The 27,420-nt window shown below is 40.8% G+C and overlaps 1 protein-coding gene across 2 annotated transcripts in view; it reads left to right on the top strand.

Annotated features, from left to right (window-relative positions):
- Positions 1–27,118, top strand: part of USF3 (upstream transcription factor family member 3) — a 50,303-nt gene extending 23,185 nt beyond the window's left edge. For both annotated transcript variants that reach the window (XM_066347745.1, XM_066347746.1), the window contains 5 exons: positions 831–895; positions 2,323–2,351; positions 5,439–5,521; positions 12,320–12,416; positions 15,791–27,118. In XM_066347745.1, the coding sequence (XP_066203842.1) occupies positions 849–895; positions 2,323–2,351; positions 5,439–5,521; positions 12,320–12,416; positions 15,791–22,236 (6,702 nt within the window). In that variant the 5' untranslated portion in view covers positions 831–848 and the 3' untranslated portion in view covers positions 22,237–27,118. The remainder of the gene's footprint in view (positions 1–830; positions 896–2,322; positions 2,352–5,438; positions 5,522–12,319; positions 12,417–15,790) is intronic.
- The last annotated feature ends 302 nt before the right edge of the window (positions 27,119–27,420 follow it).

Genomic DNA, 27,420 nt, shown 5'->3' with positions numbered 1-27,420 from the left:
CCCCCAGGTGCCAGAACGGGTGGCCGAGCTTGACACACCTTTTTTGAAAGGTTGTCAATCGCTGAGATTTAAAAGCATTAAGCTTTCATTTCAGAATATTTGGAAATCAGAAAAGAGAAAGAAATCACCTCTAATGTTGCTGGCTTTCTATAATTACTATTAATTCTAACGTATTTTTTATTCAGGCTTTTTTGGCACATTGTACATTTCCTTATAGTACATTCATTCTTTACTATCATGATGTTTTAAATATAAATAGAATTTTCATACTTACACTCAGATTTTAATGACTCAAATGACAACGTAAGATCTGTAGTGGTTTGAAGTGAAAGAGGCCTAGTAAATGAGTGAATGAATGAAGGAATGCTTGGCTTTCATGTGTGGAATATTACATGTTTGTCACTTTTGTTTGCGCTGTGTTTAGAGAGGAGGTCCATTCTTCTAGTTTAGGTTTTGTATCATGAACAAACAGTATCATGAGCAAAGCACGTACTCTTCCAACTCAAGTACGTTTTACCTGTCCTTCCAGGTCATAGTCAAAGCAAGTTTTTCTTGGTTTCCAAGCCCATAATGGTCATTCTCTGTGCCAGTCTTTTCAAGCACTTTCTGGCTGCACCTCACATTTGATGTTCATCTTATTCTCTGTCTGCGAGACAATATTTTTAGTCTGTTTTCTAATACTTTTTTCTATCCCCAGCACTTAATCCCATGCTTTCTTCATGATGTCACTTTTATTTTTTTTAACCATTTGGTCTTGAAACCAAATTGTTATTAATCAGTTTCTCTCAGATACTAGAATGATTTTAAACTCGCCTTTCCATGTCTTGTAGGTTCCTGTCATTGTAACCATGCCAGAAATGACAGAGAGTGAGACTCCTACAAAAAAGCAGCACAGGTATGTAACCACAGTTCAAAAATCATACAGTCTCAGAAGATGAGAATCAGAATTAGTTCCTACTCCGTTGAATAGGTAGTCCTAAGGGAGCTTTCATTTGGATGCCTAGAAAACCATTACTCTTCAAAACTATGTGGATAAATAGAAATTGGTTTATAGAAATGGTACGTAGTTAAAATTTATCTGTCCTGCTTATGCTTAAAGTAATGGAACAAGTATAATCCCAAATCTGTTTAGATATTTAGTTTCTCCTAAAAATTCTTCTTGCATACAGTATTAGTCCTTGTAGATCCTAAGTTCACTTAGGCTGAAGTCAGTTTGAGTAGACATTTTGTGACATGAGAAACCATTAATGCCAGTATGTGTATCAGTAAAACATTATTTCTGGTTCTTTGTATAACTCCACTTCTTGATTTCTAGCATTTTGGCCAGTGTTTCTGTTCAGAAGTATGCGCCAATGCTTCCATTAATACTAAAATCACTGTTCACTTTTCTTACCAGATAGCTATTGGAGAATGTTTATATATTAAGTAGTGATACCTGGTAGGGAAAACTGATGTTTTTAGAAGATAAGCTTTTAAGAAAATTTAAGAGTTTGGGAAGTCTAAGGCAGTGGTCCCCAATCTTTTTTGGGCCATGGACCGGTTTAATGTCAGAAAATATTTTCACGGACCGGCCTTTAGGGTGGGACGGATAAATGCACAAGATAAAATTATGCGACTGGTGTAAAAACTGTGGTATTTTTTAATATAATTGTTGAATTTACGAGACAAGCATCAAGAGTGAGTCTTAGACGGATGTAACAGAGGGAATCTGGTCATTTTAAAAAAATAAAACATCGTTCAGACTTAAATATAAATAAAACGGAAATAATGTAAATTATTTATTCTTTCTCTGTGGACCAGTACCAAATGGCCCACGGACCGGTACCGGTCCGCGGCCTGGGGGTTGGGGACCACTGGCCTAAGGTACATAACTGTGAAAGATGGCTGAAGTACCAGCTGTCAGTGCGTGAATGCTGGTGGCTGCCATGTTTCCCTTCTGGGGATTCCCACATTCCTTTTACGGTTGCCTGTCTCCTTCACACACTCACCCTCCCTCGGCCCGCGGCCTGGGCAGACAGCGGAAGTCACCTACTGACACATCGCTCAGAACTGACTAGCTCCTTTATTACATATTTCAAATAAAGTTTTCAGCGATTGGTTTACTTCCTGACCAATGGCTTATGAGTATGGAAGAATAGAAAACTGTAGTGACTTTTAGAAATTGTAGATTCTAAATTTATATTGATGTACCTTCAGATGGTTCCTTACTGATGCAAAAAGTACAAATTCATGAAATTTATTTTGATGGTTCTCAAAATATAAAGTGGTGAAAATGTTTTTCTATTATTTTCATGTTCCTTTTATGTACACTTTTTGTTTCAGGAAGAAAAACCGGGAGACCCATAATGCAGGTAGAAACAATTTAAATTTTATGTGTTAACATTTTTGGATTCAAAATGAAATTATACTAGTTGATTATAAGGTTTTATACTATAAGTTTAGAATCAATATTCATTCATTTTAGTAAAGTATTTTGTTATTGTTTTTAATTGACAAAACAGCCCTGCAGCCCATGAAGATGGCTTGCTTATCATCTTCAGATTTATTGTCTATTTTGATAATTTAAGGATTAATGTACCCCTGGAGCTAGGGTTTTAAGTGATTTCACCCACTGAGTGATTTTAGCATTCTAAGTAATTCCAGGTATACTTTTCCTAAATAGAATGAAGAGTATATGTCTTTGCAGAGATCACCACGGGGCCTGGCTGCCTAGAGAAGTAGGGAAGAGATGAGCAGCAGGATGGAGATCTTAAGGGGCTTGAAATGTGTACAGTTTATTTTTTTTTCATTTTCTTTTTTTTTTTGAGAGAGAGGTGAGAAGCATTAGCTTGTAGTTGCTTCATTTCAGTTGTTCACTGATTGCTTGCTCATATGTGCCTTGACTGGGGGGCTCAAGCCGAGCCAGTGACCCCTTACTCAAACCAGCAACCTTGGGCTCAAGCCAGTGACCTTTGGGTTCAAGCCAGTGATCATGGGATCATGTCGATGATCCTGTGCTCAAGCCTGCGACCTTGTGCTCAAGCCAACCTGAGCTCTAGCCGGTAACCTCAGGGTTTTGAACCAGGAATCTCAATGTTCCAGGTCAACGTTCTATCAACTGCACCAGCATTAGGCAAAATGTGTACAGTTTTAAATTAAGTTGTGGAATCCTTAATTACAGGAAGAAATGTAGTAAATAGTTAATTTTATCTCAAACATCAAAATTATAGGCCAAAGCCAGATAAATATTTATAGAAGTAATTGTGTATACATTTACAATTTGGTACATTTTCTAACATTTCATTTATTTATTTATTTTGAGAGATGGGAGAGGGAGGGACAGATAGGGACAGACAGGAAGGGAGAGAGACAAGAAGCATCAACTTGTTGTTGTGGCACTTTAGTTGTTCATTGATTGCTTCTCATTCGTACCTTGATGTGGGGGCGAGGCGACTCCAGCTGAACCAGTGACCATTGCTCAAGCTAGTGACCTTGGGTTCAAGCTGGAGACCTTGGGCTTCAAGCCACCTGACCTTTGGGCTCAAGCTAGCGACCAGGAGGTCATGTCTGTGATTCCACGCTCAGGATGGCGACCCCATGCTCAAGCTGGCAACCATAGGGTTTCAAACCTGGATCCTCAGCGTCCCAGGTTGACCTTCTATCCATTGAGCCACTGCCTTGTTAGGTTATAACAATTCTTTTCTTTTTAACATTTATTTTTCATCAGGGACTTTATTGAGATCTTAAAAAATTAGAAGTTAATTTCTATGATCTATATTATAAATGATATCTTCCTTTCCCTAAGGGAAGGACCGTAGGGAAATTTTGTCTGTGGAGAGGAGGTATGTGTTGAATGCTGGTGGAATGTTGTGGTTCCCCAGAAGGGATTTTGCTGCCTTTGAGTTCCCCTTTATCGCTGTGGGTAAAGGGTCTTTATATCTTTGGGTTTTTTTTATCTCTACACATTAAAAAATCTGCTTCTAGATAACAACAAATGCTATTGTTAGAGAATTCAGAAGAAAAGTGCTTTAATTTTTTTTTTTTTGACCATATAGTATAAGTAAATGTAATCTTTTTTTTAGCTATATGACCTAAATGTTTTATTGGCATCAACTGTCATATGGTACCATAAATATGTCCTCTTAGTAATTTACTGAGAATGATTAGACATCATTGAAATGGATGTTCTTACTGCTAGATTATGAAGCAAAAATTATATATGTTGCAAAGCAAGGCCTACCTGTGCTACCATCTGAATGGTCATCCTTTTAGAAGCTCTGGAATCCTTTGTTAGACAGGAAGGTTTTAGAAAACTTTCTAACAGAAATAGGACTTATGTTTCTACTAACAGTGTCTTATAGAAATCATTTAGATCATCTCTTGTACCCTCTTGACCCTTCTGTACAACCTTTAAAGTTGTGGCACATAAGCCTGGAACATTTCTCAGTTTGTTGAGAAGTTTATGACCTTAATGTTTAGAAGTTTCAGTTACTCAGTTTCTTTTTTTTTTTTTTTTTTTGCATTTTTCTGAAGCTGGAAACAGGGAGAGACAGTCAGACAGACTCCCGCATGCGCCCGACTGGGATCCACCCGGCACGCCCACCATGGGGCGACGCTCTGCCCACCAGGGGGCGATGCTCTGCCCATCCTGGGCGTCGCCACGTTGCGACCAGAGCCACTCCAGTGCCTGAGGCAGAGGCCACAGAGCCATCCCCAGCGCCTGGGCCATCTTTGCTCCAATGGAGCCTTGGCTGTGGGAGGGGAAGAGAGAGACAGAGAGGAAGGCGTGGCGGAGGGGTGGAGAAGCAAATGGGCGCTTCTCCTGTGTGCCCTGGCCGGGAATCGAACCCGGGTCCTCCGCACGCTAGGCCGACGCTCTACCGCTGAGCCAACCGGCCAGGGCCTTACTCAGTTTCTTTGATGGGAAGAAGCCTAGGTAGCCAAAGGGAACCATCCAGACCCCATGTAAGAAAACCAAACCATTGACTTTGTTTGTTTTAAGTTGTAACTAATAATTATTTCCATTCCATAAATGTCCTCTAGTCATCCTAAAAGGTGTTTTAAAGTTTTTAGTCTGTCCAGAAAGGTCTTATTTGCTATAAAGAGGCAACTTTCTAGTAACTTAGATTATTAGTGGGTTCTTAAAATTTGGTAATTAAAATCTCTAGTAATTACTTGAAATATAATATGATAATGGCCTAACCATAATATAATATTAGAAATTTCTGTTTATAATTTGAATTTAGTTACTATAGATCATATTCTTTAAAATGCTAATTGAAAGCATTGCTTATATCAATTTCCATAATTCTAGACTTAAATTATAGCATTTTTAGAAATCTTATTATAGTAGATACTATCTGATAAGATTTTCTTAGGTTTTTCTTTGCCTAAAATTTCTTTACCTAATGAAACAATTTGGCTGTAGGTTTGATAAATGGATTTTTCCTCCTCTTTAGTGGAGAGGCACAGGAAGAAAAAAATCAATGCTGGGATTAACAGAATAGGAGAGCTGATCCCGTGTTCCCCTGCACTGAAGCAGGTAAGACGTCCACTCGTTTTTTTGTTTGTTTGTTTAAGATTTTACTGATTTTAGAAAGAGGAGAAAGAGAGAGAGAGAGAAATATGGGGGGAGGAGCAGGAAGCATCAACTCATAGTTGCTTCTCCTATGTGCCTTGACCAGGCAAGCCCGGGGTTTCAGACCTCAGCGTTCCAGGCCCATGCTTTACCCACTGCGCCACCACAGGTCAGGCAGAAGTCCACTTGTTTTTATTCATAACTTGTGAACAGATAATTCCCTGTTGTTTCTATGCTCAGAATGATTATTTTTGTTCCCTGTCATTAATAGTTTTTGGAGATTGCCTATAATTTTTCATTTGATTAATATTCCTTTTTAAAAAAATTTTTTTCATATAGCTGTTTAATTCTTTCCACATTCCCAACAGTCTTCTAGTATAGTTTTCTACATGATCAAATGGACCATATAATATCTAGATCTTTAGATCTAGAATTTCTCAGTCCCATGGTTACAGTTGTATGTGCAGCTGTATTTACCAAACATTTCTTTTATTTTCTGCCATTTATGTTTTTTACTATCCTAAATTCTTACCTAGAATCTTCTAAAGGAGCTCTGTTTTGTTCTTCATGTCCTATCGACCTCTACTAAAATCTCAGCTTATTAAAGCTGACAGTTAATGAAGATAGTTTTTTATTTCTCCTGATAATCAGGGTAAAGCATACTGTTTGAAAACAAAACAAAACAAAATAATAAAAATGGAAACAATATGGAAGGCGCAAAAAGTTTAAAAAAATAAATTGACATCCCACTCCCCAGTTTATAACTCCCCAGTTATAAACGCTATTAAAAGTGTAACATGTCTCTCTAGATGTTGCTTTATGAATATATATGTGTAGTTTCATAACCTGCTTTGTATTTTTACTCAGTGGTACACAGTGGGCTTGCTTGTAGATACCTTTCCTCATGTGTTCTAATATTTTAAGAATTACATAGTATTCCAATCGGTGGGATACAGCCAGTTCGCACGGGTTCGGCATAACTGGTACTTAATTTTTTATTAAGTTCGGCGAACCAGTTGTTAAAATGGCACTTGTAATCAGGGTTCCCTCTAAGGTGGGTGCCTGGGCAGCTGCCTCATGTGGAAATCACAGATTTACATTCTTTACTCTTTCATTGTTCATCAGTGTAACAGCATATTCTAAGCACCCATAGTAATGTTCATTCCGTCCATAGATGAAAAAATTGCAAGTAAGGACGCCAATCAAGAAGCAATATGGAAATATCTTAAATAACTGTTTTATTGTTTTTTTGTCAGGTATTATTTAATATTTTAAAACTCTTATAATCTAGTTTTGTGTACCTCTTTTAATGTTCTTATTTGAGTATTAAATGCATGAAATAATAAAGTATTTTTTGGTATATCATTTTCTTATACTTAAAACAGTCATTAGGGCAGAGAACCAGTTGTTAATTTATTTGAATCCTGCCACTGATTGTAGTGTAATGAGATATTATCATTTATGTTAGCTCTTTTAAATTATTCTTTTGTATTATAGTATCTTGTGGTTTTTATTAGCATTTCCTTGAATTTAAAGAGGTTTTACAGTAAAAAATAATAATAAATAGATTTTAAACTAGTTTGAAAAACTTTTTTTTTTTTTTTTACATTTTCAGTATTTGTATCCTCTTTTTATGTAATGCCTATTCTAGTTTTTGCCCTATTTTTCTAGAGGGTTTTCCTTTATTAAAAATATTTATTAAATTTATTGATGTGACACTGGTTAATACAATTATATTTTTAATTAAGTTAATATATGTAAGAATTAATATATATACACAGCATATAGCACTAAAAAGCTTAAAACAACAAACATTAGTCTCCTTTCTACTTCCTTCAAATTCTTTTTTCCCCCCTTCTTTGCCAAGTGAGAGGAGGGGAGATAGACAGACTCCCACATGTGCCTTGACTGGGATCCATCCAGCAACATTCCCATCTGGGGCCATGCTTGTAACCAAGCTATTTTTAGTGACTGAGGCAGAGGTTCCACAGAGCCATCTTCAGTGCCCGGGGCTGATGCACTCAAACCAATCGTGCCATGGCTGTGGGAGAAGATAAAGAGAGTGAGAAAGAAGAAGGAGGGAGAGGGGTGGAGAAGTAGATGGTCACTTCTCCAATGTGCCCTGACCAGGAATCAAATCTGGGACATCCACATGCCAGGCTGATGCTCTACCACTGAGCCAACCTACTGCCAGAGCCTACTGCCTCCGGATTCTAATAGCTTCTTAGAGGCAGTCATTCTCAACTGGTTCTTGTGGTTTTTACCTTTATATTTCAAACTAACATGCTCATATTACTATATCTTATTTTCCATTTTATATATTATCTGTTGACTTCCTATATGCTTTTCCCTTGGCTTTCTCTTGTCTAATCCTCCTGATATAATTCTGTTACAACTTTTGATTAAATTGGCATTCAGTTTTTGTTATGAAAACCGCCTAAATGTTTTTTGTGATTTAGCCAAGGAGAATACTGTATTATTTCGTTTCATATGTAACTTCTGGTTTTTAGGAGTTAATAATTGCCTCATTGTTTTTCATTTGGTTAATTTTCTATATATTTCTCTTTAATTTTTTCCACACTTCCAGTAGTCTGTTAGTACTGTTTCTACGTGGTCAGATATACCACATAATTTTCATTTTCCCTTTTTTTCCTTGACATACTATTTCTGAACCCTCTGCCCTTCCTCTTCAGTATCAATTGGTTGATCTCCTCCAACTCTCCTGTTTTTAATTTCAGCTCTCATGTTGTTAGGCAGATGAGTTTGTAAAATTTGTATATTTTGAGTTTGCTCACTTTTAGTGTTAAAATACGGCGCTGGGCAGTGCCAGGTATGTGATCTGTGAAATTGCAAATTACCTTCCTGCTTGGGAAGGGCCATTGTCTTGCTAATGTTTGCTGGAGGAGAGGTTTTAGCACTGGAAAAGTTTTAAAAGAAAGGAGGAGAAAGAGGGAGAAGCCATTTTTGCAGAGTTTGTGCAGAAGTTTGAAAAAGGAGATGGGGAACAGAGGTGAGGGGTTTTTGTGAGGTCCGCTGAGACTGATGAGGCCTTTGATTCTAGCAAAGACCGGAGAAGATTCTCCTGGTTGTGGAACCGGAGAATGTGTCAGTGGCTTGGGAGCCCTGTGTGTTTACTCATCAGCCTGTGTGAGACTTAAATAAAGGAATGGCCCACCATTTTTTGGCTCCACTGTTTCTTTACTGTCTGCCTGAATCCAATGAGAACCTGCACGTGAATGGCCACGATGGCTGGATGGCGGTGACTACTGGCCATACATATATTTTTAATTTCCAAGAGTCTTTTTTCTCATTCTTTTTGTTTCTTTTCTTGTCACATGTTTCTTTTCATTGATACAATATCATTTCATCTCTGAAAATGTAACTGGGGATTTTTTAAAAAGTTTTATTTTCTGTGTTGACTTTGTTTCTTCTGATTGTTTTTCTCTCCCTTTGCCTTTATGCTTTCTCTGTCTTTATGTTTAGTGGTACTTAGTTGTTTTTTTCATACTTGAGAATGAGCTGTTAAAAAGCTGAGTTGCCTGTTGGTGGCCCTGACTGTTGAGTGATTAGGTGGTGAATTAGTGTTGTGAAACTCAAAAATATCAGTATCTTTTTTTTGGTGGTGGTGGGGGAGTTAGCTATTTCTTTTTTTCCAGAGCAGACTCCGTCTAGGATTGGGAATGGTGGGAAGAGAGTGAGGCTAGTTGCCATTATTCTGGAAGCTGGATGGGGAAGTGAGTGAGTGCTCAAAGGATTCATACTTTAGGACGCAGTTTTACTTTACGCCGTTTTCAATGAGGAGCCTCATCTTGTTCACTTCTGTGCCTGGTATCCCTGAGGCTGAAATTCTCTAGTTACGTTTCATAGAAAATGAACTCATCTCCCGTGGTTGGGGCAGAAAGAGGAAGTCATCCAGCTGCATAGAATGTGTGGGTGTGGGCGGGTGCGGGCTGCTGTTTTTTTTTTTTTTTTTTCCTGAAGTGAGAAATGGGGAGGAGATAGACAGACTCCTCATGCACCTGACTGGGATCCATCAAGCATGCCCACCAGGGGGCAATGCTCGGCCCCTTTGGGGCATTGCTCCACTGCAGTCGGAGCCATTCTAGCTCCTGAGGCAGAGGCCATGGAGCCATCCTCAACACCTGGGCCAACTTTGCTCCAATGGAGCCTTGGCTGCAGGAGGAAAAGAGAGAAACAGAGAGATAGAAGAGGGAGAGAGGTGGAGAAGCAGATGGGTGCTTTTCCTGAGTGCCTTGGCCGGAAATCGAACCCAGGACTTCCACACACCCGGCCGACGCTCTACTATTTAGCCAACTGGCCAGGGGTGGTGTGGGCTGCTGCTTATTATTACATAAGAAGGATCTTCCTGCCAGTCCCTTCAATTGTAACCCCATCCCCCTCATCTCGCCTTCTGTGGTAGCTGGACTTCCCAGTACGAACTTACCCGGGTTTTCAGAGGGCCAGATCAAGTTGCTTGCTTCTCAACACTAGCTCCCTTGGAAAGGTCTTACACTTCAGTTTCTTTTCACTCTGCCCTACAGGGTGCTACTTAGTCTTGCATAAATGTGTTTTTTAATATTTTTAAAAACATACTTTCTGTTACTTTAACACAACAGCAAACTTAAGGGTTGACACTATGTCTTTTGACTGATTTTCTTCCTCCACATCTCAGTGTGTAGTAGCTGTTCAGTAAATATTTGTGTTTGCCTGGTAAAATCTTATTTTCCTGCTCTTGGCTTTCATTCCTATGGTTTTCTCAGAAAGGAAACCATAGTCATTTTGCTTCCTTGGTGACCTAGAATGTGCAATGGAAGTCAATATTTGGCTCCCAGAAGCTGAAGAGATTAAGATTTTCTTCACTGTTGCTACACGTCCCCACCCCTGTCTCTAGTAGAGAGGCAGTAAGTGGGCACTATTGGGTTCTGCCTTTGACTTGACTCTTGATTTAAGAAAGGACAATATCAGTTTTCTCTCTAAAGTGCTTCTTGGATTATTTTGGGTCCTTTTGGGACTCAGTTCAAGGAACCCAGAATTGTGACTTGCTAAACCAAAGCCCCAACTCACTGATTCCTACATGAAAAGAGCTATCTGATAAAATACTGACGGTATTTAATCATGTGCATATGAGACTAGAATTTAAACATGCACTGCAATGCTTCTCAAAATATTTTTTTTAATTTTTCAATTGCAGTTGGCACTGCAACATTTTTAGTAGCTAAAGAATAAAAAGCCAAAGTGCCTCTAACACGGGTTAAATATTTATCAGTAATAGACTGGTAAATGAAATAAAAACAGCCTTCGGAAGGTGTAACATAGATATAGATCTCTAAATGCTATATAGAAGTAACTCCAAGATAGATTTTAATTTTAAAAAGTAACTTACTGTTTATAGTATCATTTCTGGATTTAAAAATATACACACATATACACACAAATACACACACATTGCCATAGAATATTTTGGAAGTGTACACAGGTAACTACAGTGATTGCCTCTGGAAAAAGGTCAGAAAGGTTAAAGCCAAAGGAATGTTAGTTTTCATTATATATCCCTTCATATTATTTACATTTTTTTATTTTTGCCATATGCACACTTTATATTTTCAATTTTTTAAATTGTTAATGAAGAGAAAAGAATAAAACAACACTTTGACATAAAATACAGTCTTTTCGAAGAGCTTAGGAATGGGATATACCTGGAGCATGCCACCAATACACAGTCAAGTGACGTTGTTTCTTAGCCTATTATTTGGAATAGTTTGTAGTTGTGATTGACAGAGTAAAGAATAATATAAAAATCCAAAATCTCTAACTGGTCTTAAAGGTCCTGATTGGCCTCTCCTTTTACTACTCTTCTGTGTACTTCACTCCAGTTGGGTTCTCCTCCTTATTGTTCCCCTGCCATGCCAAACACAGCCCTGCCCACGGGCCTTTGCTCTCGCTCATCCTGCTACCTGAACCCTCTTCCTCCAGACACCTACAAGGCATATACTTCCTTATGCCTCCTTCAGGCTGTGCTTCAGTGTCGCCTTACATAGAAGCCTTCCTCAACCTTCTTGTACAAAAGAGATTTTAACAGAGTGTCTTAGTCATTTTGGGCCGCCATAGGAAAAATAACATAGACTGGGTGGCTTCAACAACCCTAATTTATTTCTCACAGCTCTGGAGGCTGGGAAGTCCAAGATCAAGTTGCTAGCTAGTTTGGTTCGTGATGTGGGCTCTCTTGCTGGTTATGTCCTCACACGACAGAGAAAGAGAGAGGGCAATCATTTCTCACATGTCTTTTCGTCTAAGGGCATCTCATTTATGAAGGATCTACCCTCATGATCTAATTATCTCCCAAATTCCCAACCTCTAAATACCACCACAGCAGGTATGAGAGTTTCAACATGAATTGTGGGGGGACACAAACATTCAGGCCGTAGCACAGAGTAACCTCTGCCATCTTGCTGGCCCCTCCTAACTCTGCTTTTCTTTTCTTCATAGCACTTCATTATTTACATATGTATGTATACAATTCCTCAAGGTTAGGAACTGTTTCTGTTTGTTTATTATATTCCTAGTGCTTACCTGACACATAGCAGATGTTCAATAAATACTTAGTAAATGAAAGATAAACAGAAGTTTTTGAATATGGTGCATTTAATAAAAATTTTAAAGATGCATATCACTTATGTGTGATAAAGACCAAAACTTTATGCTTTTATCTGGCAAGTTCTTACCTTTCAGTGAAACTTCTAAATGATTAATTTTCTTTGGCAGAGCAAGAATATGATTCTGGACCAAGCCTTTAAATACATAACAGAATTAAAAAGGCAAAATGATGAACTCCTGCTTAATGGAGGAAACAATGAACAAGGTAATTAGTTTTTCTTACTTCTTGTGTTTTTTTGATATTCCAGCCTTTGTTTCATGGTGCAACTTGTATTAGAATACAGAAGGCTTTTTTGCCTCAAAACATTACTAAAACCATGCTTTCAGAGAGTCTGGGAGAATAGTGTTGCCAAACACTCAGTTTATATATAATTGTTTATGTTCCATGCAATACATGATCAGACTGCCTGGTCATTTAATGATACCTGATTTTTAGATAGAGGTGAGTCCTTTTTGTTATCAAATGAGTTCTTTTTTTCCACTTGAACTGGAGAATGGGTTTCCTGTAACAGCTGAAAAAAATATCACAGGCAAGTATAAAGCTCAGAGTGGTAGGCCAGTTTGAATTGTCCTTTATTTATGGCTCTGACAAGAGTAGAGAGGATTCCCTGTGACAACTCATAGGTCACATTGAAAGGAGAGAAACAAAGGCAGAATTTGTGAAGGTGGGGGCAGTGCTGGGCTGTTTGTATGAAGTACGAAGGATATTGGAAAGCATATGCAGAAGGTCAGCCTTCCGAATTTCCTTGTTTACTTTTAGTTAGAAAATAACTTATGCCTTTAACTAGATCAGCTGTCTTTTATGGTCCAGACCCTGTTTTATGATGCAGTCAGGTAGTTAGTTATGAAATGTTTGGTAGGTACCCCATATAATGGATGTTAAGGCTAGAATGATATGTGTGGACTTCTCTAATGAGGGCTTCTTTGGTTTCACATCCAGAGTTGGAGGCAATCAAGTTACCTTTGGGGAAAAGGGAAGTGATTGCATGGGGCTCAGAAAGAGCTGAACAGCCAGGCCAGGGACTGTAGCGACCAGTGAGGCAGCTGAAGTGTGACTTTGTTGTCATCTTTCTCATCTTTTCTTTGGTTCTTTTTTGAGCACGTGCTCTCTCTTCTTTTCATTTCCCAACAGTTCCCTCCACATACTCCCCGTTCACATGACAGGCTAGAGCAGTGGTCAGAGCAAAAGGCCTTGGGAGTCAGGCCCACATGGGTTTGTGTCTGTGGGTCATTTATCACTCAGTACCTCTGGCTAATTACTTAACCTCTCCAAATCTAGTTTCCTTATCTTAAAATGAGGATAATCATAGCATCTATCAGGTTGACTTTAGATAAAATATGTAACAACTCTGAGCCTGTTTCTCACATCTGAAAATGGGGATGACAATAAGTAGTTTCCATCTCATGGTTGTTATGAAGATTAAGAGACATAATTCTGATAAAGCACTTAAAGTCTGGGACGTAGCAAATGTTTGATAAATGTTATCTGTTATGGTTGTTATTATTAATAAATGAGACAATGAATGAAAAGTGCCAGGCATATAGTAAGTGTGCGATAAGTGAGAACAACCATTATTATTTAGTCTATAAGAATTACTTCATATACTGTATATATATATTAAATGAGAGGCAGAGAGATGGATTCCCACATGGACCCCAACTGGGATCCACCTGGCAAATACACTAGGGGACAATGCTCTGCCCATCTGGGGCCACTGCTCCATTGGCTCGGCAACTGAGCCACTTTAGCACCTGAGGCAAGGCCATGGGGCCATCCTCAGCACCCGGGGTTAACTCACTTGAACCATTTGAGCCATGGCTGTGGGAGGGAAAGAGAGAGAAAGAGAGAGAGGGAAGAAGAGGGAAGGGTGGAGAAGCAGATGGTTGCTTTTCCTGTGTGCTCTGACTGGGAATTGAACCCAGACTTCCACATGCCAGGCTGACCCTCTACCGCTGAGCCAACCAGCCAGGGCCAGAATTACTTTTTAATTTCTAATGTCCATAGCATATTGGCATTTGTTTTCTGTGTCTCTTAGTTTGAATGTCTGTGGCAAATCTGCTCGTCCTTGTCAGAGAGAACTTTTTTTTTTCAATTTATTTATTTTGTGACAGAGACAGAGAGAGTCAGAGAGAGGGACAGACAGGAAGGGAGAGAGATGAAAGCATCAGTTCTTCATTGCAGCACTTTAGTTTATTGTTTGCTTTCTCATTTCTGCCTTGTGGGGGGTGGCTACAAAGCAGACTGAGTGACCCCTTGCTCAAGCCAGCGACCTTGGGTCCAAGCTGGTGAGCTTTTGCTCAAACCAGATGAGCCCGTGCTCAAACTGGCGACCTCGGGTCTCAAACCTGGGTCCTTTGCATCTCAGTCTGATGCTCTATCCACTGCGCCACTGCCCAGTCAGACCAGACAGAACTTTTAATTTCAGGCTACCTCATAGGGCATTGGCCTTGAGCATTGGCTGCCTTTGGGGGATTGGGAAGAGTACCTACCGCTATGGCAAGGCAGGTAGGGAGGTATGGGGTCACAGAGAATACTTAGCAGCAGTCCAGGCTACCCCACTAGTAGGATCCATGAGAGAGGCTGTCTCTGTTAGAAAGGAATAGGGGAGTGACAGACATTTTCATTACTCAGTGGTATACATACATTGTCCCCCCCTCGGCCCCAAAAAAGATTCAAGTTGCATTACTGATGTTTTCCTCTGTGCTCTCCTACTTCACTTCTTACCTTTTCTACTTGGTCTTTGTTGTTTCAAAGGGTAAAATAGAATCTATGTAAAATTAAAGCCATATATAAAAGATACTATCTGTTTCCACCATAAGTAATGTTAGGCAGTTGTAGCATTTAAGTCAGGGGTCCCCAAACTTCTTACACAGGGGGCCAGTTCACTGTCTCTCAGACCGTTGGAGGGCCGGACTATAAAAGAAACTATGAACAAATCCCTATGCACACTGCACATATCTTATTTTAAAGTAAAAAAACAAAACGGGAACAAATACAATATTTAAAATAAAGAACAAGTAAATTTAAATCAACAAACTGACCAGTATTTCAATGGGAACTATGGGCCTGCTTTTGGCTAATGAGATGGTCAATGTGCTCCTCTTACTGACCACCAATGAAAGAGGTGCCCCTTCTGGAAGTGCGGCGGGGGCTGGATAAATGGCCTCAAGGGGCTGCATGTGGCCCGCGGGCCATAGTTTGGGGACCCCTGATTTAAGTGCTGTTATATTGATATTCAGTGTTATGTTCCTAGTATGTTACCATGATATCAGTATGTCTTCCCTTGCTTTACCTTTGTAGCTTCCCTATTGGGAATTTTAAGATTTCTACATTGAATAATTTTTGACCTTTGAGTTATTGACCTTTAAAGATATGTAGTTTTAAAATGTGGGATAGAAGTTTGAGATACCATTCTGAAAAGAAGAAAGAGCTTGCATTAAGAAATAACTGAAGATTCTCAGTGATGGTATTTAGAATGCTAGAATTAGATTTCAGTAGTTTTAGTGTATAATTCTTTTTTAAGTTATTGTAAACACTAACATTTACAGGTAACTGTTTCATTTTTATTTTTAATGTAGCTGAAGAAATTAAAAAGTTACGTAAACAACTGGAAGAAATTCAAAAAGAAAATGGCCGATATATTGAATTACTGAAAGCAAATGACATATGCTTATATGATGATCCCACAATCCACTGGAAAGGAAATCTTAAAAACTCAAAGGTCTCTGTTGTTATTCCCAGTGACCAGGTTCAGAAAAATATTATTGTTTATTCCAATGGGAGTCAGCCTGGTGGAAACAGCCAGGGAACAGCTGTTCAGGGGATAACCTTTAATGTCGGTCATAATTTACAGAAGCAGACCGCCAACGTGGTGCCAGTACAGAGGGCGTGCAACCTCGTGACTCCCGTGTCTATTTCTGGAGCTTTCCCTCCTGAAAACAAGCCGTGGCATCAGACCACAGGTTCTGCTCTGGCTGCCAACCAGCCTGTCCCCCTTTGTCTTCCGGCTGCCATTCCTGCTCAGAATATTCTCGAGCTTTCCACGTCTGAGAGTGAATCGAGCGTGCTGGGTGCCACAAGTGGCTCTCTGATTGCTGTTCCCGTTGGGCCTGAACCTCACCAACATTGTTCCTTACACACAAGTCTAAGTGATCAAAGTTCTTCTGAAAATAAGAATGGGCAAGAGAACCCCAAGTTATTGAAGAAAACGGTCTCCTGTGCCACAAGCATCCCCTCCAGCTCCTCAGCAGCTGCCACTAAAATGAACCGTGGAGGCACGTTCTGCCCGAGCATACAGGATTTCAGAAGTGATTTTCAGACCACCGTTGTTGTTTCAGGTACCACCACCGTCTGCTCCCAGCCTCCCAGATCTGCAGGCGATTCTTGTCCGGCGAGCATTAGCAAGGGTGCAGACTCAACTAGTGTCACCGCAGTGGTGGCCCCGTCTACCCCTGGAGGAGGGACAGCCACCACTCCTGTGAGCAGTCTTTCTGCAAACCCTTTGGATAATAGTTGGACTATTTCTTGTCCTTTGCCTTCTTCAGCTATTAGTGCTTCAGACTTGAAAAACATTAATAGCCTTACCCGGATTTCCTCGGCTGGAAACACGCAGACAACATGGACTACTTTGCAACTGGCAGGAAACACTATTCAGCCGCTATGCCAGACACCATCTTCTGCTGTGACTCCAGTATTAAATGAGTCTGGTACTAGCCCCACCACGACCAGCCACAGTCGACACACGGCTACAGGCATCAACTTGAATAATTCCTTTCCAGCAGATGGGCAGCCAGTTGAGCAAGTAACCTTGCCTTCTTGTTCATCTTTACCTATGCAGCCACTGATTACCCATCCACAAGTTAAATCTCAACCCCCTAAAAGTATCCTTCCATTGAATTCAGCAATGCAGGTGATCCAGATGGCTCAGCCAGTCGGGACAGCTGTTAACGCAGCTCCAGCTAATCAGAATGTTATCATTCTTCAGCCGCCCAGCACCACTCCGTGCCCAACAGTGATGAGGGCAGAGGTTTCCAGCCAAAATGTGGGACAGCAGATAGTAATCATACAGGCAGCTAATCAGAATCCTTTGCCACTCCTCTCGGCTCCCCCTCCTGCTTCTGTCCGTCTCCCTGTCAATGGAGCCAATGCTATCATCGGGTCTAATTCAGTGCAAAATGTTTCAACCCCACAGACTTTTGGAGGAAAGCATCTTGTCCACATATTACCTAGACCTTCCTCTTTACCAACTTCTAATTCAACACAGACTTTTTCTGTTACCATGTCAAACCAACAGCAGCCTCAAACCATTTCTTTAAATGGACAGCTCTTTGCTTTGCAACCTGTGATGTCCTCATCAGGAACTACTAACCAAAACCCTATGCAAATTATTCAACCCACCACCAGCGAAGATCCAAATACCAACGTTGCCCTGAATACATTTGGCGCTTTGGCCAGCCTCAATCAAAGCATATCACAGATGGCTGGGCAGAGCTGTGTACAGTTGTCTATTAGTCAGCCTGTCAATCTTCAAACCATTGCAAATAGTCAGACGACCCCAGCTAACTGTATTTCATTATCAGCAACTGTAGCATCTCCTATGCCAACAGATAATTCAGTCACACTACCCAGTATTTATAACCTAGTGACTACTCCCTCAGCGAACACTGTAACTTGTTTGCCTAATGTGAAGACAAAAAGGTTGAATAAAAAGCCAGGTGTCAAGAAACATGTAGCAGCTAACAAAGCAGCATGCCCCCTGAATCCGGTCAGAGACGGGGGCAAGGCGGACTGTGCCAGCACGGACAGCTCGGCGGGGCCACCCTGTGAGGACGGGCTGCTGGAAAGCCCCCCTCTCGTGTTGCCATCTGCTGCTGTGTCCCAGGCAGAGAGCGCTGAGAGTGCTTCTGGTCAACACTCGTTGGATGTTCTGAATCTGGAATCGGTGATACCCGATTCTATACCCAAATCTAAGTCAGCGGAAGAGTCTAACTCACCCTCCCAACAGTGTGTAACAAGTGAACATTTTGCAGTGGCCCCAACAAATCCCAAAGATCCTGCTCCCCTAGTGCAACGAGAGGCCTCTCAGGATAAGCCACCAGCCAGTTTGGCCTTGTCAGATGCTGCCAAATTCTGTACTTCGGACAACATGTTGATTCCATCTCCAAATGATCCCCACATTTTGGCTTCTCAGGTTTCTGGTTTGTCATCGGCCACGAGCACTGCGAGTGCTGACTGTGTTTCTGAGGTAGAAATCATCGCTGAACCTTGTAGAGCGGAGCACGAGTCAGCGGACAGAATGCAAACCGCAGGTCTCTTAAAGGACCAAGGGTTGACTGCCTTGCTCTCTGGTTTCGCTAAAGGAAAAGACCCTCAGAAACCATCTCTTGCAGTCCAGGCGGGCCATCCGGACTTCTCTTCAGAAAATTCGAAAATAGTTGATTCGAGTGTTGATCTACACCCCAAACAGGAGCTCCTGCTCATGAGCAGTGACGACAGAGATCCAAGACAGCCCCATGCCTGCGTCCCCGATCCGGAGGTCATTCACGGCGCCTTGCTCACCAGTCGGCAGGCCGACTCGCCCATGTCAACCAGCTCTGGCAGTAGTCGCAGTTTCTCAGTTGCATCCATGCTTCCTGAAACAACTAGAGAGGATATCACCAGCAGTGTGACAACTAATACATGTGACAGCTGTACCTTTGCAGAGCAAACTGATATAGTTGCTCTTGCAGCAAGAGCTATTTTTGACCAGGAGAACCTTGAGAAGGGAAGAGCTGGCACCCAGGCTGCTATGAGGGAAGTTACTTCAAAGCCTTCCAAAGCATCATCATTAGAGGGAGACCAGCCTTTCAAAACACAGATCCCTAAAGAGAATGGTCCAGGTCAAGCAGAAGCAACACCAAATGAATTTAATTCTCAGGAGTCAATCGAAGCAGCTGTGGATAGACCCCTTGAAAAACCAAGTTGTTCCGTAGGAATTAAAACATCAAATGCCTCTTTGCAGGTTCCAGCTTCTCAGCCACCAAGTATCACCAGTTTAAGTGTGAATAATCTTATCCATCAGAGCAGCATCAGTCACCCTCTCGTCAGCTGTGCCGGATTATCCCAGACTTCAGAGCAAACAGCTGTTTCTGCTACAGTTAATCTGACTGTTTCATCAAGTTCCTATGGCAGTCAGCCTCCTGGACCATCTCTGATGACTGACTATTCCCAAGAACAGCTAAGCACCATGACTGGTACTATGCCAAATCCACAGATTCAAGAGCCACTCTTAAAGCCAAGTCATGAAAGCCGTAAAGACTCTGCCAAGCGTGCTGTCCAAGATGACCTTCTGCTGTCTTCAGCTAAACGTCAAAAGCATTGCCCGCCAGCCCCACTCAGGCTTGAAGGAATGTCCCTGATGAGCCGAACTGCAGACAGCATTTCTGATCAAACTCAGATGATAGTCAGTCAGATCCCTCCCAACTCTTCAAACTCAGGCGTGCCTGTTAGCAACCCAGCACATGGAGATGGGCTTACACGGTTATTTCCATCCAGTAACAACTTTGCGGCCCCTCCACTGAGGCAAACGGAAGTTCAGTGCGGTTCTCAGCCTTCAGTTGCTGAGCAGCAGCAAACCCAGGGCAGTCAGCATCTGCAGGCTCTGCAACAGCATGTTCCAGCTCAAGGGGTCTCTCACCTGCATAGTAACCATCTCTACTTAAAGCAGCAGCAGCAGCAGCAACAAGCAGGGCAGTTAAGAGAGAGGCATCACTTATATCAACTGCAGCATCACATACCTCATGCAGAGAGCTCCGTGCACTCTCAGTCCCATAGTGTCCACCAACAGAGAGCTCTGCAGCAGGAAGTTCAGATGCAGAAAAAGAGAAATCTTGTTCAGGGGACTCAGGCCTCTCAGCTTTCCTTGCAGCCGAAGCACCATGGGACTGACCAGTCCCGACCCAAGAGTGGCCAGCCACATCCCCACCATCAGCAGATACAGCAACAGATGCAACAGCACTTCGGGAGCTCCCAGTCAGAGAAGAGCTGTGAAAACCCTTCAGCCAGCCGGAATCACCATAACCACCCCCAGAACCATCTCAGTCAAGATATTATGCATCAGCAGCAGGATGTTGGAAGCAGGCAGCAAGGGTCTGGAGTTTCTTCCGAACATGTATCTGGGCATAATCCAATGCAGAGGCTCTTGACATCAAGAGGCATAGAGCAGCAAATTGTGTCCCAACCAAGTATTGTCACTAGACCCTCAGACATGACCTGTACTCCACACAGACCGGAGAGAAATAGAGTTTCAAGTTATTCTGCTGAGGCACTCATTGGAAAGACATCTTCTAATTCAGAGCAGAGAATGGGTATGTCGATTCAGGGTTCTAGAGTTTCAGATCAGCTTGAACTGAGAAGTTATCTTGATGTGCCCAGAAATAAGAGTTTGGCCATTCATAATATGCAGAGTCGCGTGGACCATGCGGTTGCCTCAGATATCCGCCTTTCTGACTGTCAGACGTTTAAACCAGCTGGAGCCATTCAGCAGCCCCAGAGTAATTTTGAAGCACAATCTTCAAGAAATAGTGAAATAGGTAACTCCGTATCATCCTTGAGGAGTATGCAGTCTCAGGCTTTTCGGATTAGTCAAAACCCTGGTCCACCACCAATTGACCGCCAAAAGAGATTACCTTATCCACCAGTTCAGAGCATCCCAGCAGGAAATGCTATCCCACCAAGGGACAGTGAAAATACATGTCACCAAAGCTTCATGCAGAGTTTACTTGCCCCTCACCTTAGTGATCAGGTTATTGGGAGCCAGAGATCACTCTCAGAACATCAGAGGAATACACAGTGTGGTCCATCCCCTGCAATTGAATATAATTGTCCCCCAACTCATGAAAGTGTCCATATTAGAAGAGAGAGTGAGAATCAGAACAGAGAAAGCTGTGACATGTCCCTTGGTACAATTAACACGAGGAACAGCACCTTGAATATTCCTTTTTCAAGTTCTTCTTCCTCAGGAGATATTCAAGGTCGAAACACAAGTCCCAATGTTTCTGTACAGAAGTCCAATCCCATGAGGATTACTGACAGTCATGGGACCAAGGGCCACATGAACCCTCCAGTCACAACCAACATGCATGGGGTTGCAAGGCCAGCTTTGCCACATCCATCTGTGTCTCATGGAAATGCTGATCAAGGGCCTCCTGTACGTCAAACTAATTCTTCAGTTCCCCAGCGGTCAAGGCATCCCTTGCAAGACAGCAGTGGTTCCAAAATTCGTCAACCAGAAAGGAATCGTTCTGGAAACCAAAGGCATAGTAATGTCTTTGATCCGAGTCTTCCCCACCTTCCTCTGTCTGCCAGTGGCAGTATTCTTGGACGCCAACAACCCGCTGCAGAGAAGAGAGGGAGTATTGTTCGTTTCATGCCTGAGAGCCCACAAGTCCCTAATGATAATTCAGCACCTGACCAGCATACACTATCACAAAATTTCGGTTTTTCTTTTATTCCCGAGGGTGGCATGAATCCACCAATAAATGCGAATACTTCTTTCATTCCACAGGTTACTCAGCCTAGTGCCACTCGAACGCCAGCTCTCATCCCCGTAGATCCCCAAAACACTCTACCTTCCTTCTACCCACCGTACTCTCCTGCTCACCCTACACTGTCCAATGATATTTCCATCCCCTATTTTTCAAATCAAATGTTCTCAAATCCTAGCACAGAGAAGGTAAACAGTGGAGGTTTAAACAATCGATTTGGATCCATTTTATCTCCTCCAAGACCTGTTGGTTTTGCTCAGCCAAGTTTTCCTCTTCTCCCTGATATGCCACCAATGCATATGACCAACTCTCACTTATCCAATTTTAATATGACATCTTTGTTTCCAGAAATAGCTACCGCTCTTCCTGACGGCTCAGCAATGTCACCTTTGCTTACAATCACAAACTCCTCTGCCTCTGACTCTTCCAAGCAGTCTTCAAACAGACCTGCCCACAACATAAGCCATATTTTAGGTCATGACTGCAGTTCAGCTGTTTAAATACCAATAGGCTAGACATAACTGTAACAGGTGAGAGTGCAGGTGGAGTTGTGTGTGCATGCACACGTAAGCGCACATGATGAGAGGTTGCGTGTGGATGTCTTCGTGTCTGTGTGATCAATTTCCCGTTATCTTCTGAGTGTAGGGAAGCTGTGTCAGAGATGATTTGAATACTGGGTTGTCAAAACCAAGGTATCTTTGATTTTTAACTGCATGATGTGCTTTTTCAATTTTCCAAGCAGATTTGCATTTTCAAGTTTGATTTATAATGCTATATCCCTAAATATTAATCAGCTGGAAGTTGGGGGAGATCATTTTGGCATGTTTTGGGTAGTAGGTTGGAACTTAGATTTCAAACTTGATTGTTGAAAACTTGTAACATAGTTGAAATGGTTGAGTTCTCCAAAAATACAGATAGTTTAATATAACGCAGTGGCTCATAACCAAATAGTGGTTGGTGTCAGCATCTAGAATAGTTTCTTACCTATGGAGGTATTGAATTAATACTGAATGAGTGTCCATGGTTAAAGCCAGCAGTTACAAATAAATGAGTTCTTTAATCAGCCTTTATTCCCAAAATTTGGTTTAAGTAGAAGCTTCTTTCTTAATTATAACAATTAATAAAGTATCTTAGTTTCATGTCCTATTCTTCAAATTAGGGAGCCATGTTCTTCTTTAATGTGCCAAGATCCTTGAAAGCAAAGGTCTTCCTTAAACAGCCTTAAAATAGAAATCTAACAAGAAAAGTACATAGTGTCCGGTTTGTACTTGCATTTTGCATCAGACCGAAGGATAAGAGCTGCTGTTCTATGGAGTTCTGCATGTGTTCAGTTCAAGAGTGTTGTGTCGTCAGTTTAGTTTTGTTTTCGTATTCTCTCTTTATTCTATTAATTGATCTGGAAACAAATTCTTTTACATTGGTATAATCAGTAGGGACTGATCAATAAATGGTATGTTTGGAATCTACACAATTATTTGAGCCTTACTTTTTTAAATACTTCTTTGCAAAATCTTAAGCTCTGCTCTTTCTTCCATTTACTGATATTTATATTTAAAACATGGCATTGTATATTGCATTATTATCCTTCATAGTAGAATTATAATAAGATGAATTTGTTCATTATTTTTCCTGATGGTAGATGTGAAATGGTGCTTCAAAAATTGTCTTTATATATGTCCGTATGTATGTGTGAGTGTGTATGTACACTTAGATTTTAAAGTATTAACTGGTCATTTAAAAATAGGCCTGCCATCTGAAAATGGGAAGATGAGTCCCGAGACCTGCTGAAGTATAGAAAAACTTGATGTAAGGGTTTTAAAAAGTCCCACCAAATAATAAATCTGAAAAATATATATGTATATACTCATACTGAATTTTGAAAACTTAAACTAAGTCAACAACCATATATGCTTATATTCCCAAACCCACTACTTTTTGTTGTTATAGTCTGCCAAAAATATGATGGAGTGGAGAGATGCTTATAGATTGTTCTGTCTGCTCTATTAACAAAGTGAACCCAAGGACCAGCATTTTTTTCATCCTAAAAAAGCCTCCTAGGGCTTGGTAAGAGCAGTGAACTCCAGTGAATACCTCTTCTAAAGACTCAGCCAAAGGGTCATCTGTGCCTCCACCAGCTGTTCTTACCAAACCGTCCCATTTGCTCCCGCAGCGGACTGAAGAGCCTGCTGGGGCCAAAAAATACTGAAAATGAGAAAAAAATCTGTATTTTCCCCCTTCAAAATGGTCATGGGGAGGAATGGGAGAGCTTCATGAATAAGTTATTCAATAAGACCACAGATAAACAGTTTAACACTTTTGAGAAAAAATGTGAGATGTATAACTTGTTTTTTAATTAACTGAGTTCTAACCTTTAGCATTCAAGTTTTTCTTTGTACTGAGAAGGTCCAATCTGCCAATTTCAAGGACAGTTTTCCATGTGTTTGACTGTTTATTCTCATACACACACATGCACGCACGTGTGCGCACACATGCACACACACACATGCAGTGGCTAGTGAGCTCTGAAGAACTGGGGACTCCGATATCATTGGGGCTAAGGTAACAGGCACAGGAGAGACTCAGTTGAACATTGCAATGGAAAGGCCTCAAAGCCAGAAACTTTCAGATTCTTCTCTCTTGCAGTGATTTTCTTTGCCTGCTCAGCTCTGTTCAGAGTAGCATTGACATTTCCCAGAGATTTCATTCCCAGCATGTAACACTTAGATCCTGAATGAGTCTGGACCTTTAAGTAAGGCTTATTTGACCACCCGAGGAAAGATGTGACCATCTACAAGTAATTGGGCTCCTGCTTACAGGTAGCTCTAGTGACCTTGCAGAAATGTGCACATATATGGTCATTTTATATATGAACTCAATTCTGAACATGTTCAGAGCATAGTAATCTTATTTGACTTAAAAGCACAAATGTATGAGATTTACCAGCAGTGTTAGCTATTTGATAACTAGACCTACATGATTTTGAGGTGGAATTTATCTTAATATCTAGCCATCTCTGGATGTAAATTTTGGCAAAGGATTGGCAGAGAACATAGTCAATTTTGGTTATGGTAAATTTAATGTTATTCTTGGCTTGCTAATATATGACTATAGAATGTAAAAACATTTCCACAAATAATTTATTTCTGGAACTACACAAGCTACACAAACTTATGTTTGAGTTGTACATGAGAGTCACTGATTAAATAATTATTCTTTTAGTGTTATTCATCACATGGAATCAGTTATAGAAAGTGGTTGATTCCTCAACATTTAACACAGTAACTTCTAATGAGATGGAAAATTTCAGATGTCATCATGTATAAACTTTTAATGTATCAATCATGGATAAAACAAATCAAATTTGATGTAAATTCTTCTTTTGGTACAAACAGGTTGTTTTGGGATGTTTTATACCGCTTCAAGAAATTTAATTTTGTTTTTACTGTAAGACCCCATTGGGGTACCAGACATAGCACCCTTTTTCTAAGTAAGGACCGAAAATTCCAGAGTGATCATGCTTTATAAAATCTTACAATTCAGAACTTGAAGAGAGAAAGATGAGGAGGGGATATTCTTTTGCAGCAATTTCTAATCACATATCAGGGTGAAACTTCAATGAGGGTCAACTTTTAAAATCCCTCTTGTAATACAAAATTATTTAAAATTATTTTAAAGATAATTTGTCTGTCTTGCTCTTGCCTTCTAACATTAGTTCCTAGAGAGGCTGGAATTTATCCTCCAAAAAAATGGGAGGACACATTTTAATGGTAGTAAAGTTTTCAGAATTTGAGGAAGGGTGAAGACGTACAGATACGCATCTTCTTAGCTGTGTCCACCCTTTGATACGTAGGTACCTCGGCTCTTGTTTTCCATCTGCTCCGTCTCACACGGGTGGCAGGGAACCTGGTCACTTCCTTAGCCTGATGATTATGCCTTTGCCTTGGAACATTTATTGGGTCAGTGTGTGATAGGAAGTTTTACTCCCAAACCAGTGTTTTCCAATTCCTGATTTTGGGAACCCCTCTGGTCTCCCACTGTATTAAGTGGCAATAATAATGACTCGAAACGAAAGTAAACCAAAATTGATTTAAAATATTTAATGTGCCATATAGTTCTGTTCCGTGTTTTAATGACTGTCCCCCCACCCCACCATGGAGGAGTGAAGCGGGGGCAAAGGTAGTCTGAAAAGATGGCTTTGGGTTGCTCTCCTTAGGAACCTGGAAGTGAATGCGATTCTGTTATCTCTGCGAACCCCGCCTTTCCGGGAGGTAGTCGCCTGCGCGGTGTACATCTGGAGGACAGTAGTGATAGCCAGAGAAACTAGTGTGCAGTTAATATGTGAACAGTGACTTTATGATACCTGCATTCACGTTAAAGGTCAGAAAATAGTTTCTTAAGATAACCTTTTTGGCTACCATTTTTTTTCCTCACCAGAGTTAAACAGAAACGTGCCCTTTTATTTGACTTAACCACATTTTCCCGACATCCTACACTTCTGTGTGGGCCTGAGAGTGTTTCTACTAGAGTCTGTGGAGGACATCCAGTTTAGGTGGGAGCAGTCCCGATATGCCTGTAGGAAGTGTTGAGGACCTGTTCACATGCCTCTTCCCTGGTACTGCACTTTACCTGAAACAGTGCCTCTGGTCCTAAGACCAGCCATTGGAACATAGTATTCACCCACTCTAATGTTACAGTGAAGGACCAGCCGGGATGGTACATGTCAAGTGATCAAACACCTGGAAGACAAGTGCAGCTGATGTTTCTCACTGTTGCCTTATCATTCTCTGAGCCATCTTTGATCCCTATCTTGTAAAAAACTTACTAGGTAGAAGCAAAACTCCTTTTAACTCAGAGCTTGTATATGATGGTCATCTAACATCCTTATGTCTACATTTGTGTAAACCCCATCAACTATAATCTTTTTCTCTCATGTATATGCTACATGAACACGAGCCAACTTTTGTTGCAAATACTGGGCATAATATCCAAACTGGTGTTATTTTGGATGATGGCATCATTGTCTTTAGAGATTTCACGAGACATAGATGATAACTCTTTATTTGCAACTTTTAAAAAATTATCATGATTATTTTGGGGGGCTCAGTTACATGTTTGGTTATACATCATACCGTGTCATAGGAACTTATTGTTTACTCCATCTAGATCCCCTCTTCACTTTTCTGGATCTCTGTCCCCCATCCCTTATATTATTTTTCATCTGTGACATCATTGAGGCACTGGACTTGATTCTATTGGTAACCTTTAAGGGGAGTTGAACTGTTGATCTTCCAAGAAGAAAGGGACCAGACAGTGTTGCTTAAAATGCTGCAGTTGTGTTACTGTGAAGAAAAGATTTGCTTCCACTTTCAGCAGGCCATATATATATATATATATATATATATATATATATATATATATATATATATATATATATATATATATTCATTTTGGTAAAAATAGGTGGAACAATCTGAGGACATAATTACCTTCACAAATTATTTATAGATACACTGGGCGAGAAGCTTACTGTAGGGCAGTCACCAGAAAAAAACTTAACTGTAGTGCTTTTAATATGTAATCTTTGTATCTAGTCCCATCTCAGCAATGTCTGATGTGCACTGTGTCCTCTCACTGTAAATCGCCTGGTTTATAATTCTAATGAGAACTAACTTCTTTTGTAATGG

The sequence above is a fragment of the Saccopteryx leptura genome, chromosome 8 (genome assembly GCF_036850995.1).
Source record: "Saccopteryx leptura isolate mSacLep1 chromosome 8, mSacLep1_pri_phased_curated, whole genome shotgun sequence".
Taxonomy (NCBI): domain Eukaryota; kingdom Metazoa; phylum Chordata; class Mammalia; order Chiroptera; family Emballonuridae; genus Saccopteryx; species Saccopteryx leptura.
This window is presented reverse-complemented; position numbering and strand designations above follow the sequence as displayed.